Below are 17,496 nucleotides of genomic sequence, written 5' to 3' on the forward strand. Positions count from 1 at the left end.
TTTGCAGGCTTACCTTGGACACCAGCAGATGTGAGGTGAGGGCAGAGCCAGGGTAGCACTTTACCTCCATGGGGGCTCTGGGAACAATGATGCCTAAAACTTATCTCCAGGACTTTTTCCAAAGATACTCAAGCAGATTTATTCCTGAACATCTCTTTACTGTGTTTGTTATGACTTTAGATGAAAGAACAAAATATCGAGAACGAATGAGGAAGAAATTCCAGCTCATGAGGGACAAGAACCATCGTCCTGGGGAGCATGAACTCTTTCAGCACAGATTCACACAGCTGCTGATGCTTCAGGAATACCGTGACAAGCAGCAGAAACAGCATGAGCTCCTGGTGCAGGGATGGAAACATGCTGAGGTCCTGGAGGACACAGGACAGCTTACAGAGGTGTCAGCTTTATTTGATCCTGTTCAAAAGACAGGCACTCGACCCCACACTGTTGTGCTGCAGGGGGCTGCTGGTATTGGGAAGACCACCCTGGCCAGCAAGGTGATGTTGGACTGGGCTGAGGGGAAACTCTACCAAGAGAGATTTGACTTTGTTTTCTATCTCACTTGCAAAGAACTGAACCCATTAGGAGACAGAGAAATGAGTTTTGCTGATTTAATTGCCAGTGACTGGCCGGGTCCCCAGGCCCCCATGACAGAGATCATGTCTCAGCCAGAGAGACTTCTGTTCATCATTGATGGTTTAGATGAACTGAAATTCCCTTGTAATGAGCACAGATATGATCTGTGCAAAGACTGGAAGCAGCAGAGGCCAGTGCCCATCCTGCTGAGCAGCTTACTAAGGAAGACCCTGCTCCCTGAAGCCTACTTGCTTCTCACTACAAGACTCGCTGCTCTGGGGAAATTTAGTCCTTTGTTGGAGAATCCACGTCATGTGGAGATCCTGGGCTTCTCTGTGCAACAGAGGAAGGAGTATTTCTGCAAATTTTTCAGAAATGAGGATTTATATGAAAAAGCCTTTAGTTTAGCAGAAGGCAACCCCATAGTGTTCACCATGTGCTCTGTTCCCCTGATGACCTGGATTGTCTGCACCTGCCTGAAACAACAAGAGGAGAGAGGGCAAGAACTTGCAAAGGCTTTGAAAACAACCACTGCTCTGTACATGTGTTATATGGATTTACTCACACCTAATGACCATAACTTTACACCTCAGCACTTGAGGGGCCTTTGTGGATTGGCTGCTGAGGGGATCTGGGAGAGGAAATTGCTGTTTGATGAGGAGGACCTGAGGAGGCATGACCTAGAGGCAGCTGATGTCTCTGCCTTCTTAGACATGAACATTTTTCAGAAGGACAGTGACTGTGAAAAGTGCTACAGCTTCATTCACTTGAGTTTCCAAGAGTTTTTTGCTGCCATGTTCTATTTGATGAGCACAGACAAAGAAGGGGGGAAGAGCCCTGAGTCCTCCATTCCAGATGTCAAAAAACTTCTAGAGGAGTGTAAGGGGCATGACTCCAGCTTTGTGGCCCTGGTGGTGCAGTTCCTGTTTGGCTTCCTAAATGCAGAGACAGCAAAGGAGCTGGAGAGTAAATTCAGATGCAGAATGTCACTGGAAATCAAGTCCCAATTACTGCAGTGGGCTGAGATCATAACCAAAAAAGATAATGGAGTACTCTTTTTGTCTTTTCTTTTATATGAGACTCAAGATGCTGATTTTGTAACACGGGCATTATTTAACGTCCAAGAAATGGAATTAGCTCCTCATGGGGCCTATGAAATCCTGAGTGCAGGTTTCTGCATGAAACATTGCCCTGGGATACAGAGAATTTCCTTGTGAGTATCTTCTTTTTTATGCCTTGAAGGCTTTACTAGGCTTTTTTCCAGATTGATGGAGCTATAGATCTTTGGGTTAATGCTGTGCTCAGTTTTCAGCTTTGGACTGTAGTGGACATCCAAGAAACAGGACAGCAAAGCCAATTATAATTTGATAGAAGTGTTTATTAACCATGGTGACTGCCTCCCTAATAAGGAAGACAGCATCAAATCTTCTGTAAGATGCATTTTTATAGACCTAGGTGTTGCTAATCAACAAAATGTGGTTCCACGGGGAGGGTACCATTTCTAATAAAGTCTTGGATACCTAACAAGAACAGACTTGTATCTGGGCTAACAAGAACAGACTTTTATCTGGGGTATGTTTCTAGCAACATAGGTGAAACCTTCCCTCACTATTATGGCCTATTAGGTGGTTTTCAGGGACCCTGATAGGGGCCCTTTCTGGCATTTTTTTGGGGGCTTTGTTGTATAATTTCTGATGTGCACTTCAGGACGTGTGTCTAGCTCAGATTCTCACCCAATTTCTCTTTGGGGATGTAGAATTTTTTTTTGGAGGGCAATTGGGGTTAAGTGACTTGTCCAAGGTCACATGGATAGTCTTTGTGTTAAATGTCTGAGGCCAGATTTGAACCCAAGTCCTCCTGACTCCAGGGTCAGTGCTCTATTCACTTCGTCACCTAGCTGCCCTGGGGCGTAGAATTTTAGAACAAAATTTCCAACACCAGGAACTCCTGGACGGTGCCTTTCCTTGTGCTTGTGTGGAAATCTAGGGTGGTGTTCTTTTCCACCATTTATGTGTTAACCTGAGTAAAGGCAAACCTTATTGAACCAGTGCTATTAAAGTTATATTTGGTGGCACAGAGATCCCTGTATAGATGATGCTGTATCTTTACCTATGACAAGAAAGAAACAGGACAAGCCTCTGCACAGATTTCTATATCCAACTGAGGCTGATTAAAGAATATTTCTTTAGATAACTGAGGTCCTTCAGAGTTGGGAGAAGGAGAAGCAGCTGGGAGGGAGGCAGTGGGGTGAAGTCACGCAAATTTCCAGGTTTGTATCCATCTGCTTTTAATTTTGTAACAGAACAAATCCTATCTCTAGGATGTGCTCCAAATGGTCCTTTTTTTAGGAGCTCTCAGGCAGAAAATAAATGATATTGTGGCACCACTTCTCTGCTTTGAAATCTTTAAGGATGTTCCTGATTGAGGGTGAAAAGCAGGAAGAAGTGAAGGGAGGGAGAGTATGCCTCATCCCATGGTTAACTTTGGGTCTGTTACTGATAGGGAGCTACTTGTCATGTCCTTGGCTGCCTTCTAAGATACTCTGCCTTGCTCTGGTGAAAATGGCCTCATGAAGAACAAAGATGCTCTTGCTGGTTCATGGCAGGACTTCACATTGACTTCAGCCTCCTCAGCCACGCTCCAGACTCTGAACTCCACCCAGAAAGTGGAGGAAATAGGCCAGTCTTCAGTAGGCGCCTTTTGTTCAGTACTTCACCACTGGAATCTCTTACACATCTGAGATGGGGCAGGAGGAAATAATTTTCCTGCTAGAATAAGCCTTTACAGTGTGCCATCTTGCAGATGCATTAGAAGCCATATTTTTACCGGAAAAAAAGTTGTCCTTAGTAGCCTCTGCCTGGCAGCTTCATTAGAGGCAGCTAGCTGGCACAGTGGATGAAGTTTGCCCTTTGTTCTTGACATCAGGAAGGTGATGCCTTGAATTTCAAATTAATTGGATTTGAGGGAGGAAGGGCTGAACAAAATAACGTGTCTCATTTTGTCCTCCAGAATCATTTGGGGAAACTGGCCAGATATGGTTCAAGAAAAGTGGCAACGGGACCTGAAGAAAAGAAAAGTGCCCTACAAGAAAAGAACGAGGTACATGGACAAGTTGTTATTGAGGAGAGGAACAACTCCAAAAAAAGCAGCCCAACATGAGGAGGACCTAATAAGATTCACTGAGGGGAGTAACAAAGTCTACAGAAGCAGCACAACAGTTGACCAGACTAATTATGGAGCTGAACAATGGGCCTGGAATTTACCTATATGAGCTTCTCTTTCCCCTTTAATTCTCCACTAAGCTTTCCTAGTTGGGTGGTGTCCTGCCCCAGATTGAGGAGAATATTGATCCAATCTAGTCAGCCTTCACAAGGACTCAGCTTTGAATAAGGAAATAGAAAGGAGGAAACAACTCTCTAAAGTCCCCACCTCCATATTAATTGGTTATTAATAATTATTTCTCTCAGAGTGCTTAGCCAGAAGTCAGGAGGACATGAGTGGAAATGTGTCCTTAGACACTGGATAATCTTGTGACCTTGTAGATAAGTCACTTAATGCCCATCTTGGTTTCCTTATTTGTAAAATGGGGATGATAGTACCTACCTTCCAGGGTTCTCAGGATAAAGGCAATGATATTTATAAAGTACTTTGTGAACCTTAAAGCATCATATAAATACTATCCATTTCTTTCTTTCTATTAAGAGGAAAGGGGAAGAAATAAGTCCCTCTGTTTGTAAGGCACATGGTGGAATGAAGCGTGTGTGAGGGGTTTTTGTGGTTAATTTTGTAGGAGCTCCAGAGCTGGGAACAGAAGAGGAGCTTTTGTGTAAAAGTAGACAGAACTCCACGTTCTTTCTGAGCTTAAGTTAGGGGAGCTGAGTGAGTCAGAGCTGAATGATCTCCCTATTCCTGAGTTTGAGTTTAAATTACTTAATACCAGATACAGGACTTTGTCCCACAAGTTCTAGAGGTATGAGAGTCCTGGAAGGGTACTGAGGCTCAAATCTCAGTCATTTACAATTTGCAATTGATCAGAGAGGAATGAGGTCAGGTTCCACAAACCAAAGACCAAGTTATGGAAAGTAACTTGGGAGGCAAGATTGGGGTCAGAATATCTCTAGATATGTTAGTGTTGGAGGGAGAAGAATATATGAGTAGATGAGAGGTATACAATAAGGACCAGTGTAAATAACACATTCGCCAAATAAGATTGAATTCTAGAATGGAAGCTCTGTTTTCCTTTCACTAATTCTGTGACCTTGGGTGAGTTAATCTCTTCTCATCCCATTTTTCTTTTTGAAGGAATGCTTACAATGTTGTTTATTGGAAAGCTGGTTTTTCTTTTTTCTTTTGTTTCATTTGCAAACTGGCTTTGATCTGCAGGATAGGTCACCTTCAGTTGAATCTTGGACTTTTTGCCCTTTGGATCACATGATTCCTTTCTTTTCTGCATTTTTTGTGAGTGTTTAATAGTCTTGTGTTATTCAGATTGCATTTCCTTTGTATTTCAAGGTCTTTGTCTTAGTCATTTGCAAAATCTGTGATTTTGTTTTTTGGTTCTTTTTTTTTTAGATTTTTTTTTTGTATTGTACTTGTTAGATTTAACTAGTTTAAACTTGGTGTTTTCATCCTAGTGTTATTTTTTTTCTGGAGTTTTTGTTTGGCACTTTATTTTCTCTATTCTCAAGTGAAGAGTTTTCTTGTGTTTTTCCTTGCATTTTGGTAAAGAGATATTTTGACCTGTGTTCTTCTAGGAGCCTGTAAACATTAAATTGTCTCTATTCACACTGTTTTTGAGATCAACATGTTTTGTTTCTACACATATCATGGTTTCTTTTAATGATATCGCTTTTTTATGTTCTTTCAGATTGTCCTTTATGTCTTTACATTTGCATTAACAATCAATTGTTTGCTCTTTTACTCCCTTTGAAGAGACTCATGACTGGATTCAACTTTTTCTTTTCTGCCAACTTTTTCTACTGTGCAAACTATACATTCTTTTTTCATCATTCTTATGTCTCTCTTGAACCATTAACATCCTGCTATGTTTCCACGCTCTCTTAGGAATTCACAGGATCTTCTGCCCCATTAAGTGTTGGTTCCATTTCCTTTGTTGCAATTTAAGCTCAGGCATGTTTGAATTTATTTGGATGTTCTGGTGCTCATCTTCATTTCTGTATTAGTATCTTCTATGTTGTTTTAACTGCTTGTGCTTAAGGTTTCTGCATTTTTTTCCTCTTAAGCTCTTTGGTTTCAATCTTCTCCTCTTACATTCACCTATCACTTTCTGATTCCTTTATACTTGATGGGAGATTTCATTTATTAGTTATCTACTATGTGCACAGCGTTAGATTAGACTCTGGTGATACAAAGGAAAAGGCTCACAAGGAGATTGAATTTGATGTCCTTGGCTTCCTTGTACATTATTCTCCTCCAAAATTCTTTTAAAATCATGAGAGAGCCTTCTCCTAGGAACATATCTGTGAAAGTGGGAAACCCAGTGTGACATCCAGCTCCTAAAGGAATCAGAATAAAATAAAAACTAAGGATGCCTTAGACAGGGAAAATAATGGAAAATGAAGCCTGAGCAGTGGTTGGGGAAATTTAGAAAAAATGTTTTGACATCTTTATCTTATTGAAATTTAAGCAGGTTATGGGTTGAATATATTAACAGAAGTCTTAGTAATTTAATTAATCTCTCTTAACACTAGATGGGGGGGTATCATCCCCTTTCTCCTGGGATTCCTTAGGTGTTGCTGTCCATTCTCTTACCCCAGTAGCAGTTCCCTATTACATATTCCCTACTTACTATGCCCTATAGAGGGATCTTGGTATAATTAGGTCTCTTCTTATCCTGATATACTGAGGTTATCATTATAAATTTTGGGCTTCTGTGAATGTTAGATATTTAGAGATCTTCCTTAGATCAGGTTTCTTCCTCCTCCACTCAACCTAACATTGATTTTAGCATTGCCACTGAGCATATGAGGATTTCAGTAAGAAGGACAAGGGGAAAAGTTGGTAAGGAGGAGGGGGCATGGGATGAAGACTGATGGAACTGGTAGTAACAAGTACTTGGATTTGTCTCAGATGCACTGGCCTTCAGAGTCCCAAGCATCTAATCCTACCAGATCTCTCCCTGAGAATTGCTCAATTTGGATATATAACTTTTTCATGTTTCCATACAGACAAATAGGCACACACATTAATACTGGGAGGCAATTTGAGTGCCACTGATGTCCACAGTAAAGTTCTCTTATTTGTCTCTTTAGTTCTTGTACTTCTGATGTACCTGATGGTGTTTGGCATGATTTCTTCTTTGTGATCAAGAACAATCAGAACCTAAAAGAGCTCCAGTTGGTCTGCTCTCAATTTTTTCGTGGATGTATGGACAAACTTTGTGTGGAATTGAGAAATTCAAACTCTAAAGTGGAAAAACTTAGGTAAGTCTAAACTGGTCCCACAACTGGGGTGGCTGCCTATGGGGGAGTGGGGAAAGTGAGATAAAGAGCTGAGGAAATTGTGAAAAATAAGGTCCTAGGAGCAAAAGAAAGGATAGACTAGAATTCAAATGAGTAGAAAAGCAGTAGAATGCAAAGAAGAGGGGGGAAGGAGAAAGAGGAAAAGGGGTTATTTTTTTGACATTATTTGATATTGCTCTAGAAATACTACTTATAACAATAAGAAAAGAAAATGAAATTCAGGAAACACATATTAGCAAAGAGAGCCAAAATTATTTCTGTTTACAGATGACATGTTGGTATACTAAGAAAACACCAGAGAATCAGTGAAGAAACTAATTGATCATAGGGCCATAAATTTAGAGCTGGAAAGGATTTTGGAGACCATCCAGTCCAGCCCTCTGATTTTACAGTTGAAAAAGTCAGGCTCACTGACATTAAGTGACTTGCCTAAGGTCACATAAGTAGAACTTATATCAAGGTCATCTGCCTCCAAATCCAATGTACTTTCTTTCTTTTTTTTTTTTTTTAAAGCAATTGGGGTTAAGTAACTTGCTCAAGGTTACACGGCCTGTTATTTCTGGGTGTGGTGCTAAGTATCTGAGCCCGGATTCGATCCCAGGTCATCCTGACACTGGAGCCGGTGCTCTTACTCGCTGTACTACCTGGCTGCCCCTAAATCCAATGTACTTTCTACTGCAGCATCAGTAAGATAGCAGGACTCAAAATTTATATCTCCACACATAATGAATAAATTATGAATTTCTGTAATGTGCAACCAACCAGGAAGGAATGGTGATAAAAGATCTATGTATCCATCTTTGGTCTCTTGACCTCTTGTCCTACATCATCAGTTAATTGTTAGACATTGATAGTGGATAGCCTGAGGCATCTCAGATTTGATTTGTAAAGACAGGCTAGTGAACTTGGAGTCAGGAAGATCTGGGTTCATTTTTTTGCCTCAACCAGAACCCTGGATGAATCATTTAACCTTCCTTGCTTCAGTTTCCTCATCTGTAAAATGAAGGGGAGAGAAAAGACTCCAAGGCCTCTTCCTGTTCTGAATTTGCAGAATTCATTAATTCCTTCCTCCAGTATTCACTCCTCTTCCCACAATCCCTTTTTCTCTTAAGGAAGCCACCATACTTCTGGGTATGTGGGTTTACAGTTTGGGGCTATCTTTAGTTCTTCATTCTTCTTCATCCTCTTTATTCAATCAATGACTAGGTCTTATTGCTTTTACTTCCACTTTATGTCTCAAATCCCTCTTCTTTCCTCCACCCACATATCTACAATCCTAATTGAAGTCCTCACCAACTTACTTACGTTACTGATATATGGGTATATATATACTTCTATATACCCACATATATATCCATTAGTGAGTATATATGTGTATATATATCTATATCTATATGTATCAGTATCTATATCTTTTTATATATACCAATATATTAACATATACACACACATGCCCCCTTTATATGTTTTCTGCTTTTCATCATTTGAATGAAATTTTGATTAGTGCAGAAGCATTTATTACACACCTGCTTTGTATCAGGCATTGTGCAATGTGCTGGAGATAAAATGACAAGATTGAAAGAGTTCATGTCCTTAAAGACCTTATTTTCTTTCTATCTAATATTTTCATGGGTATAGATAGAATATCAATAGAGCCTGCTTCATTTTTGTTTTCGTATCTTTGTATTTAGCACGGTTCTTGGTACTTAATTAATGCTTGTTGAGTAATCAAATTCCATCCAAAATGACAAAAAATAGAAATTATTGGGGACTTAACCAACAAGGAACACAAGATTTATATAAATATTTTGTTTTGTTTTTTACAGAAGTCAAGCGAGACATAAAAAATTCAGGAGGGAATCAAATGGTAGTGCTCTTTTAATTTATGGGTTTAATGTTATGGCAATCAGTCTACCAATGAAGTATTTTATAGAACCAGTTAAAATAATGATGAAATTTTTTAGAATCATCAAAAGGTCCTGTCTCAAGGGAAATAATAAAAAAATGTATACATAAAGGGCCTTATCAGATCTCAGTCTCTATTATAAAACAAAAGACATCAAATGTATTTTTTTTTTTTTTGGTTAAAACAGAAGAGTAGTTAAGGAAAAAGTCCAAGATAAAGAATAAACCTTTGAAAATAATATCCTACTGTTTGATAAACCCAAGAGTGTAATTTACAAGGGCAGGGATTCCCTTTTTGACAAGTCCAGCCATGAAAACTAGAAAGCAGTTTGTTAGAAATTCAGTGTAGATTCTCATACGGTGTACCACAGTGAGCTCAAAATGTATTAGGGGAGCTAAATATAAAAATTCACAACATAAAAAATAATTAGATGAGACCAAGGTCAGGTACCTTTTGAAGAGGTTGCCCACTAAGAAGGTTAGTGTTGCTCTGGAGACCCCAAAATACCAACACACCGGGTCCTGCCAAATGAATTCACCTCAAGTCATCTCAGCCAAAGAAAAGCAAAATTTATTAAAAGTTTGCTTGCATTAGACCCAGAGGAAGTCTGTGCTAGGTCATTCTATGGTGCTCTCACTGTTCTATGGTGCTCTCACTATTCTGTGGCTCTCTCACAAACATGAAGACAAGACAGGGTCTTATATACAGAAGGTTGTGGGAGGAATCTAGGGATGGTCTAGGGGAGGAGTTTGGGGAGGGTCCTCAGGAAGAGTTAATGAAGTCAATGAGTGATTAAGGGTAGGAAGTACCTGGAGGCTGCAGACCATGGTGGCCTAGGCCAGTTCAAGGGTAGATTGATATTTTGATAGGCTCAAGGGTGGGAAGTAGATGAATAATGGAGGTCTAGGCTAGTAACTAGGCTAGAGTTAGTAGTTAGTAACTAGGCTAGAGGTCTGGGCCCAGCCACAATGTAAGGCTTATTGCCTCATGCAAATACCTCATCAAATGAGACAATTTAATTAAGAGTCCAAGGGAGGTTCCCAGACCCTGTACCACAAAGACTCAGAGCCCAAGGGATCTCCCAGAGACCATCATTTCCCCCTCAAACAAATGGGACCAAATTTCTTTGAGGTAAAGGGCAAAGGTCTCAGCTTCTGAAAGTGCTTCCTGCCGACAAGGGGCATAGAGCTGTCCCTGCCTCTCTGGGTCCCGTTCAAGGGGGTCAGACTTCACATTCAAGGGGTCAGACTCAAGAACGTTGATGATGCAAGGTCCAGTGGGCTGGAGAACTTGGATTCAGTCAGAGATTTGCATAGCCTTAGTGGCCATCCAGAGGTTGATGGCTTGAACCCTGGAGGAGACAAACCTGGCAAAGAGGTTAAGCAAACAAAGACCAAACAGGCAACAACAACGAAAAAAAATAGAGAAAAGACAATTCCCCTGGTATAAAGGACAGTTTTCCTGGTTGGAATTAAAGATGACTGTGGCAAGGCCAAAACGCTGTCAGATATCCCTTTACTTTCCAAACTGGTCTATGGACATTTAGCACGTGGAAAACAATAGAAGCCACAGAATCTAATAGTTTTCAAAAACAGGCAACAACTCCCAAAGCCTGTTCTTGCCTTCCATCATCATAGAGAGTAAAAGGTTTATCCTAGATGGAGTAAAGCTGGAGTGGTGGTCAATTTAGTTTTCAAATTCTCAAACGATTTCATCTGGTAGTCTGGACCTTGAGTAGCAATTAATGATTGTAGTCCTTGGAAGGCCTTGGGTTTAATTGAATATATACCCCTCTGGGGGAACACTTTAGGATCTAGGAGTCAAAAACAAATGCTGGGATGGCAGAAATAGCTCAGCAGGAATTTCTTGGTCCAAAAAAATTGACTCAATTATCTCCCACACTTCTGAGGGAACATGGGGAGATCTGGGAGGCTTAACTAGAAAAAATTGGCTTCCCAATTTCACCAACAGATCCCTTCCCAAAAAGGGGACTAGATAAGAGGAGAGCATAAGGAAGGAGTGTTCAAACAACAGATCCTCAAGTAGGTAGGGGACTGGATATGTCTGGAGACATGCCTTAAGTTTTCCCTTCCATGCCCCTGACCTGACTGGTCAAGGGGAGGGTAGAACCAATTGGTTAGAACAGAGAACTTAGCCATAATAAAGTGGGTAACCTTACCTTCAGCCTCGATGCTTGCCCAGAGTTCAGCAAAGGAAATGGAAAGATGGGAGCACTGCCAAGCCCCAGGCTTCCCTGTCATTCTGAGTCTTGAGAAGACTGAAGGACAGGATACTGGGAGGTGGCTCTACCACTTTTCCAACCTCAGGGACAATCCTTCCTCCAGTGTCCCTCCTGGTCAGATGGGCACAGTTCTAGAGGCCTCGGTTCCTGGGGCTCCCTCTGGGGGGAGGGTGCCCTGGAGGGGCACCCCTTGGACCAGTGACCCTTCTTGTGGCATTAAAGCAGATTTTCCTACTGCCCAAGTGACTGGGCTGGAGGGGTTTTTCCTGGTCATGGCAGTAGCCAAGAATCGAGCATGTTCTCTGTCTCTGGTTCGTTCCCTGCATTCTTTCTCCTCTGCTGCAACCAGGTCTCTGTTATTAAAGACTCCAAAGGCTGTCTCCAGTAATTGAGCCTGAGGTGTTTGGGGTCCCATTGCCAATTTCTGCAGTTTCCTCCTAATGTCTGGGGCATATTGACTAATAAAATACATGTTAAGGATTGCTGCCCATTCTATAGAGTCAGGATCTAAATTTGTGTACTTTTTAAGAGCTTCTACAAGTCTATATAGGAAAAAGGCGGAGTTTTCTTGATTTGTCTGAGAACTTTCTCTAACTTTCTGATAATTTACTTGCTTTTGAAATGCAGATCTTAGGCCTTCTAACAGACAAAGTACCATATAGTCTCTCTTTTCTCTTTCTTCCCAGATCTTATAATCCCATCCTGTGTCACTAGTGGGAACAGCAACTGTTCCTGAGAGGTATTTTCTGGGGTCGTTGCTAGCCAAACGATCCCCAAATTTTGGGGCTTGTTGCCAGATTCTCCTGTTCTCCTCAGTGGAACAACAGGTAAAGAAGAGGATATGCAAATAACCCCAAGAAAGCACAAACTGCAGGGATAAGTCCTGAAAGCCTTCAGTAAACTTTGTTAGGTTTTCAGAGAATTTAAACAACTTTTCTTTAATTTGATTGAGATCTGAAATGGAGAATGGGACATGCACTCTAGTTGTCCCACCCAAGAAACCACTTCCCTTAAGGTAAAAAGTCCTGAAGATTCTATGGGGACAGGGGCTTGGGAAGGGAGATTGGAAGTCCCACTTTCTATGAGAGAGTGACTGGGGGTGCTGGCTGAACTGGACCAGACTGCAAGACTGGAGGATCTGGCTGGCAAGGGGAAAGTGCAGTTGGTACCTGAGAAGGGGAAGGAATTAGAAGAAGAGATACCTCTATGACTGCCTCCGGGGTAGGGCTTGAGGCCTGAGTGACTGTTGCCTCAGGGGGAGGGACCACAGAGGGAGGTTCAGCCTGATCAGTGGCTGGGACCTGAGCAGGGCTCCCTGAGGGGGGAAGAGCCATGTTGGGAGATGCAGGGTAGGAGATATAGATGGTGTAGGAGACAGGAAATGAGGGGTGTTTGGCTAGAGGAAAAGGGAAGGGAAACCAAGGGGAAAAGGGTTGGGGTGCAGCAGAAGGGCCCGGGGGAGCTGCCTCAGTGACCTGAGCAGGAGATGCTGAGAGAGCAGGGGCTAGGGCTAAAGCCATAGGAAAGGGGTCATTTAATTGGTCCCTGTTGCCCCTCTGTGGAGGGGCTCTAGCTTCAAGCATCTCACAGTCTTTCCTCAGAACCTTGTTCTGAGAAAGTTCAACAAAAGCCATTAAGTAGGCAACTTCTATCCATCTTCCTTCTCTGCCACAATATGATTCTAACTGCAAGAGTATTCTCTTTTAAAGTCCCCAAAACAGGCCATGATTCATAGTCTTTTAGGCTATACCTAGGCCAAACAGTGTTGCAAAATAACCCCCAACTTTTCCTTTCTTTTTTTTAAATTCTTACTATTTTTTTTATTAATTTGTTTGTTTACTTTTAGTTTACAAGATTCAATTCCACAATTCCTTGAGTTTCACATTTTGTCCCCCTCCTTCCTCTCCCCGCCATGGCGGCATACAGTCAAGTATAGGATCTGTAAATACTTTCACATTATGCATTAATCAGGTTATAAAGATGGATTGTATCAGATGGAATGAAAAATGGTAGAGGACATAAAACCAAACAAGAAAAGGAAAAAGATCATGTAGTTTGCTTCAATCTGGATATAAACTCAGTTCTTTCTAGTTCTTTCTCTGGATGTACACATTTCTCTCCGTCATGAGTCTTTTGGGATTGACTTATATCATTGCATTGCTGAGAGGAGTCCAGTCTATCACAGTTGGTCATCACACATACCTTGTGTCTGTAATTGTGTACAAATATCTCCTGGTTCTATTCTTCTCACTCAGCATCAGTTCGTATAAGCCTCTCCAGGTAAATATGAAGTCCATCTGTTCCTTGTTTCTTATAGCACAATAGTATTCCATTACATGCATATACCACAACTTGTTCAGCCATTCCCCAATTGAGGGGCACCCCCTTAATTTCCAATTCTTTGCCACCACAAAAAGAGCTGCTATAAATGTTTTTGTACATATGGGTCTTCCTCCCACTTCTATGATCTCTTTGGGATATAACTCTAGGAATGGTATTTCTGAGTCAAAGGATATGAAGGTATTTATAGACCTTTGGGCATAATTCCAGATTGCTCTCCAGAAAGGTTGGACCAGTTCACAACTCCAGCAGCAATGCATTAGTGTTCTAATTTGCCCACATCCTTTCCAGCATTTGTCATTTTCCTGTTTTGTCATCTTCGCCAAACTGACTGGTGAGATGTGGTACCTCAGAGTTGTTTTGATTTGCATTTCTCTAATCAATAGTGAATTAGAGCATTTCTTCATGTACTTATAGGTAGGTTTAATTTCTTTCTCTGAAAACTTCCTGTTCATATCCTTTGACCATTTATCAATTGGGGAATGACTTGTATTCTTATAAATTTGTCTCAATTCTCTGTATATTTTAGAATTGAGTCCTTTGTCAGAGACATAGGTTGTAAAAATTCTTTCCCAGTTTCCCACCTCCCTCTTAATCTTGGTTACATTGGCATTGTTTGTACAGAAGCTTTTCAATTTCATGTAGTCAAAATTATCCATTTTACATTTTATAATGTCCTCTAATTCTTGTTTAGTCATAAAGTCTTTCCCTCTCCACAAATCTAACAGGTAAACTATTCCTTGTTTTCTGAGACTGCTTACAGTATCAATCTTTATACCTAGATCATGCACCCATTTAGATTTGATTGTGGTATATGGTGTTAGAAGTTTCTGCCACACTATATTCCAGTTTTCCCAGCAGTTTTTGTCAAATAGTGAGTTCTTATCCCAAAAACTGGGGTCTTGGGGTTCATCAAACAATAGATTGCTATAGTCTTTGACTTCTGAATCTCGTGTGCCTAATCTATTCCATTGATCCACCCCTCTATTCCTCAGCCAGTACCAAGTAGTTTTGATTACTGCTGCTTTATAATACAGACTGAAATCTGGTATTGCTAGTCCACCTTCCCTAGCATTTCTTTTCATTAATTCCCTTGATATTCTGGACCATTTATTCTTCTAAATGAGTTTTGTTACTATTTTTTTCTAGCTCTATAAAGTAGTTTTTTGGTAAATTAATTGGTATGGCACTAAATGTACAATTTAATTTAGGTAAAATTGTCATTTTTATTATATTAGCTCGACCCAGACATGAGCAATTGATATTTCTCCAATTAGTTAGATCTGACTTTATTTGTGTGAATAGTGTTTTGTAGTTGTGGTCATATAGGTCCTGGGCTGGTTTTGGCAGGTAGATTCCCAAATATTTTATAATGTCTACAGCAACTTTAAATGGGATTTCTCTTTCTATCTCTTGCTGTTGAATTTCATTGGAAATATATAGGAGTGCCGAGGATTTATGTGGGTTTATTTTATATCCTGCAACTTTGCCAAATTTATTTATTGTTTCATGTAGTTTTTTACTTGATTCTGTAGGATTCTCTAAGTATATCATCATATCATCTGCAAAGAGTGATAGTTTGGTCTCTTCTTTGCCTAATTTGATTCCTTTGATTTCTTTTTCTTCTCTAATTGCTACTGCAAACATTTCTTTTCTTTTTTTTTTTTTAAAGCAATCGGGGTTAAGTAACTTGCTCAAGGTTGCACGGCCAATTATTTCTGGGTGTGGTGCTAAGTATCTGAGCCCGGATTTGATCCAGGTCATCCCAACACTGGAGCCAGTGCTCTTACTCGCTAAGCCACCTGGCTACCCCTAAGCAATGGGGTTAAGTAACTTGCTCAAGGTTACACGGCCAGGTGTTTCTGGGTGGGTGCTAAGTGTCTGAGCCCGGGATTCGATCTCCAGGTCTTCTCAAAACTGGAGCCGGTGCTCTTACTCACTGTGCTACCTGGCCACCCCAAGAGATGGGGTTATTTAAGTAACTTACTTCCTCTTCAGTTAATCTGGGCAACTTGTATTTTTGTAAATATTCATCCATTTTCCTAAGATTGTCAAATTTATGTGCATACAATTGGGAAAAAATAATTCCTAATTATTGTTTCGATTACCTCTTCATTGGAGGTAGATTCACCCTTTTCATTTTTGATACTCATAATGTGTTTTTCTTCTTTCTTTTTTTATCATATTGACTAAGGGTCTGTCAATTTTATTGGTTTTTTCATAAAACCAGCTCCTAGTTTTATTTATTAATTCTGTAGTTTTCTTAATTTCAATTTTATTAATCTCTCCTTTGGTTTTCAATATTTCTAATTTAGTATTTAATTGGGGATTTTGAATTTGTTCTTTTTCTAGGTTTTTCAATTTCATGCCCAATTCATTGACCTCCCTTTTCTCTAATTTAATAATGTATGTACTCAGGGATATAATACTTCCCCTAAGAACTGCCTTTAATGCATCCCACAAATTTTGGTATGTTGTCTCATTATTATCATTCTATTGAATGAAATTACTGATTGTTTCTATAATGTCTAGTTTGAGCCACTCATTTTTCAGGATTAAATTGTTTAATTTCCAATTTATTTTTAGTCTGTCTTTCCCTGGCCATTTATTGCATATAATTTTTATTGCATCATGATCTGACAAGGATGCATTTAATTTTTCTGCCTTACTGCATAGAATTATGAGGTTTTTATGCCCTAGAACATGGTCAATTTTTGAGTATGTTCCATGAACCACTGAGAAGAAAGTATATTCCTTTTTATCCCCATTCAGTTTTCTCCAGAGATCTATCATACCTATCCTTTCTAAAATTCTGTTTACCTCCTTAACTTCTTTCTTGTTTATTTTGAGGTTGGATTTATCAAGTTCAGAGAGGGGAAGATTAAGGTCTCCGACTAGTAGAGTTTTGCTATCTATTTCTTCCTCTAATTCCTTTACCTTCTCCTCTAGGAATTTGGATGTTATACCACTTGGTGCATATATGTTAAGTAATGATATTGCTTCATTCTCTATGAATGATAGATATATTTTAACAGGATATATTTTCCTTCTTTATCTCCTTTAATTAGATCAATTTTTGCTTTTGCTTTATCTGAGATAAGAATTGCTATCCCTGCTTTTTTTTACTTTAGCTGAGGCATGATATATTTTACTCCAGCCTTTTCCTTTACCCTGTGTGTATCCCTCTGTTTCAGTACTAGTATCTCAGGGCAGTTTTCCTTACTAAGCTCTTGGAGAATGTTGTCCAGGCTCATTTTTCAGCATGGTTTTCTGGTAGGCCTATGATTCTCAGATTATCTCTCCTGGATCTGTTTTCCAGGTCAGTTATTTTTCCATTGAGGTATTTTACCTCTTTTTCTAATTTTTTCATTCTTGTTATTTTGTTTGACTAATTCTTGGTTCCTCATAGAGTTATTTGTTTCAATTTGGTTTATTCTAGTTTTTAGCAAATCATTTTCCTTGGTTAATTTTTGGAGCTCCTTTTTCATATCATACACTTTTCTTCTTAGAGAGATACTTTCTTCATTATAGTGTCTTTCTAATTCTGCAATTTTGGTTTTGAAAGAACTATTCATTTTGTCCTCTATCTCTCTTTGGTTTTCAAAGTTCCTTTTGAGCTCATCCAGGAGAGCTTTCTGTGCTTGGGACCCATTCCCTGTTAATGTTTCAGCTGTGGGTGTGGAGTCCACATTGTCTCCCTCTGAGGTTGGTTCCTCTCTCTGAGGATAGTAGGACTCCAGATTCTTTGTAGTCTGCTTTCTACCCATTTTGAAGCAGGGTCCTGGCCACACCCTTCCTCTAGGGATCCCAAGCCTTTACTGTAGAGGGTTTTGCCCTGGGGCAATAGTTACTATGTTTTCGGGGGGGGGGGGGGGGGGGGGGCAGCCGGGGTGGTCCCCCCTCCCTCCTTGTTGTTGGGGGTCGATGGGGGGGTTTTTTTTAAAAAGTTC

The 17,496-nt window shown here is 40.2% G+C and overlaps 1 protein-coding gene across 1 annotated transcript in view; it reads left to right on the top strand.

Annotated features, from left to right (window-relative positions):
* The window catches only part of LOC138143485 (NACHT, LRR and PYD domains-containing protein 3-like), a 66,351-nt gene that overhangs the window by 6,507 nt on the left and 42,348 nt on the right, over positions 1–17,496 (top strand). The window contains exons 3-5 of the mRNA XM_069064756.1: positions 181–1,789; positions 3,586–3,675; positions 6,849–7,019. Of these exons, the coding sequence (XP_068920857.1) occupies positions 181–1,789; positions 3,586–3,675; positions 6,849–7,019 (1,870 nt within the window). The remainder of the gene's footprint in view (positions 1–180; positions 1,790–3,585; positions 3,676–6,848; positions 7,020–17,496) is intronic.

The sequence above is a fragment of the Petaurus breviceps genome, unplaced genomic scaffold (assembly GCF_028583685.1).
Source record: "Petaurus breviceps papuanus isolate PSGF00001 unplaced genomic scaffold, PetGlider_PUasm1.0 90639, whole genome shotgun sequence".
NCBI classification, from domain to species: Eukaryota; Metazoa; Chordata; class Mammalia; order Diprotodontia; family Petauridae; genus Petaurus; species Petaurus breviceps.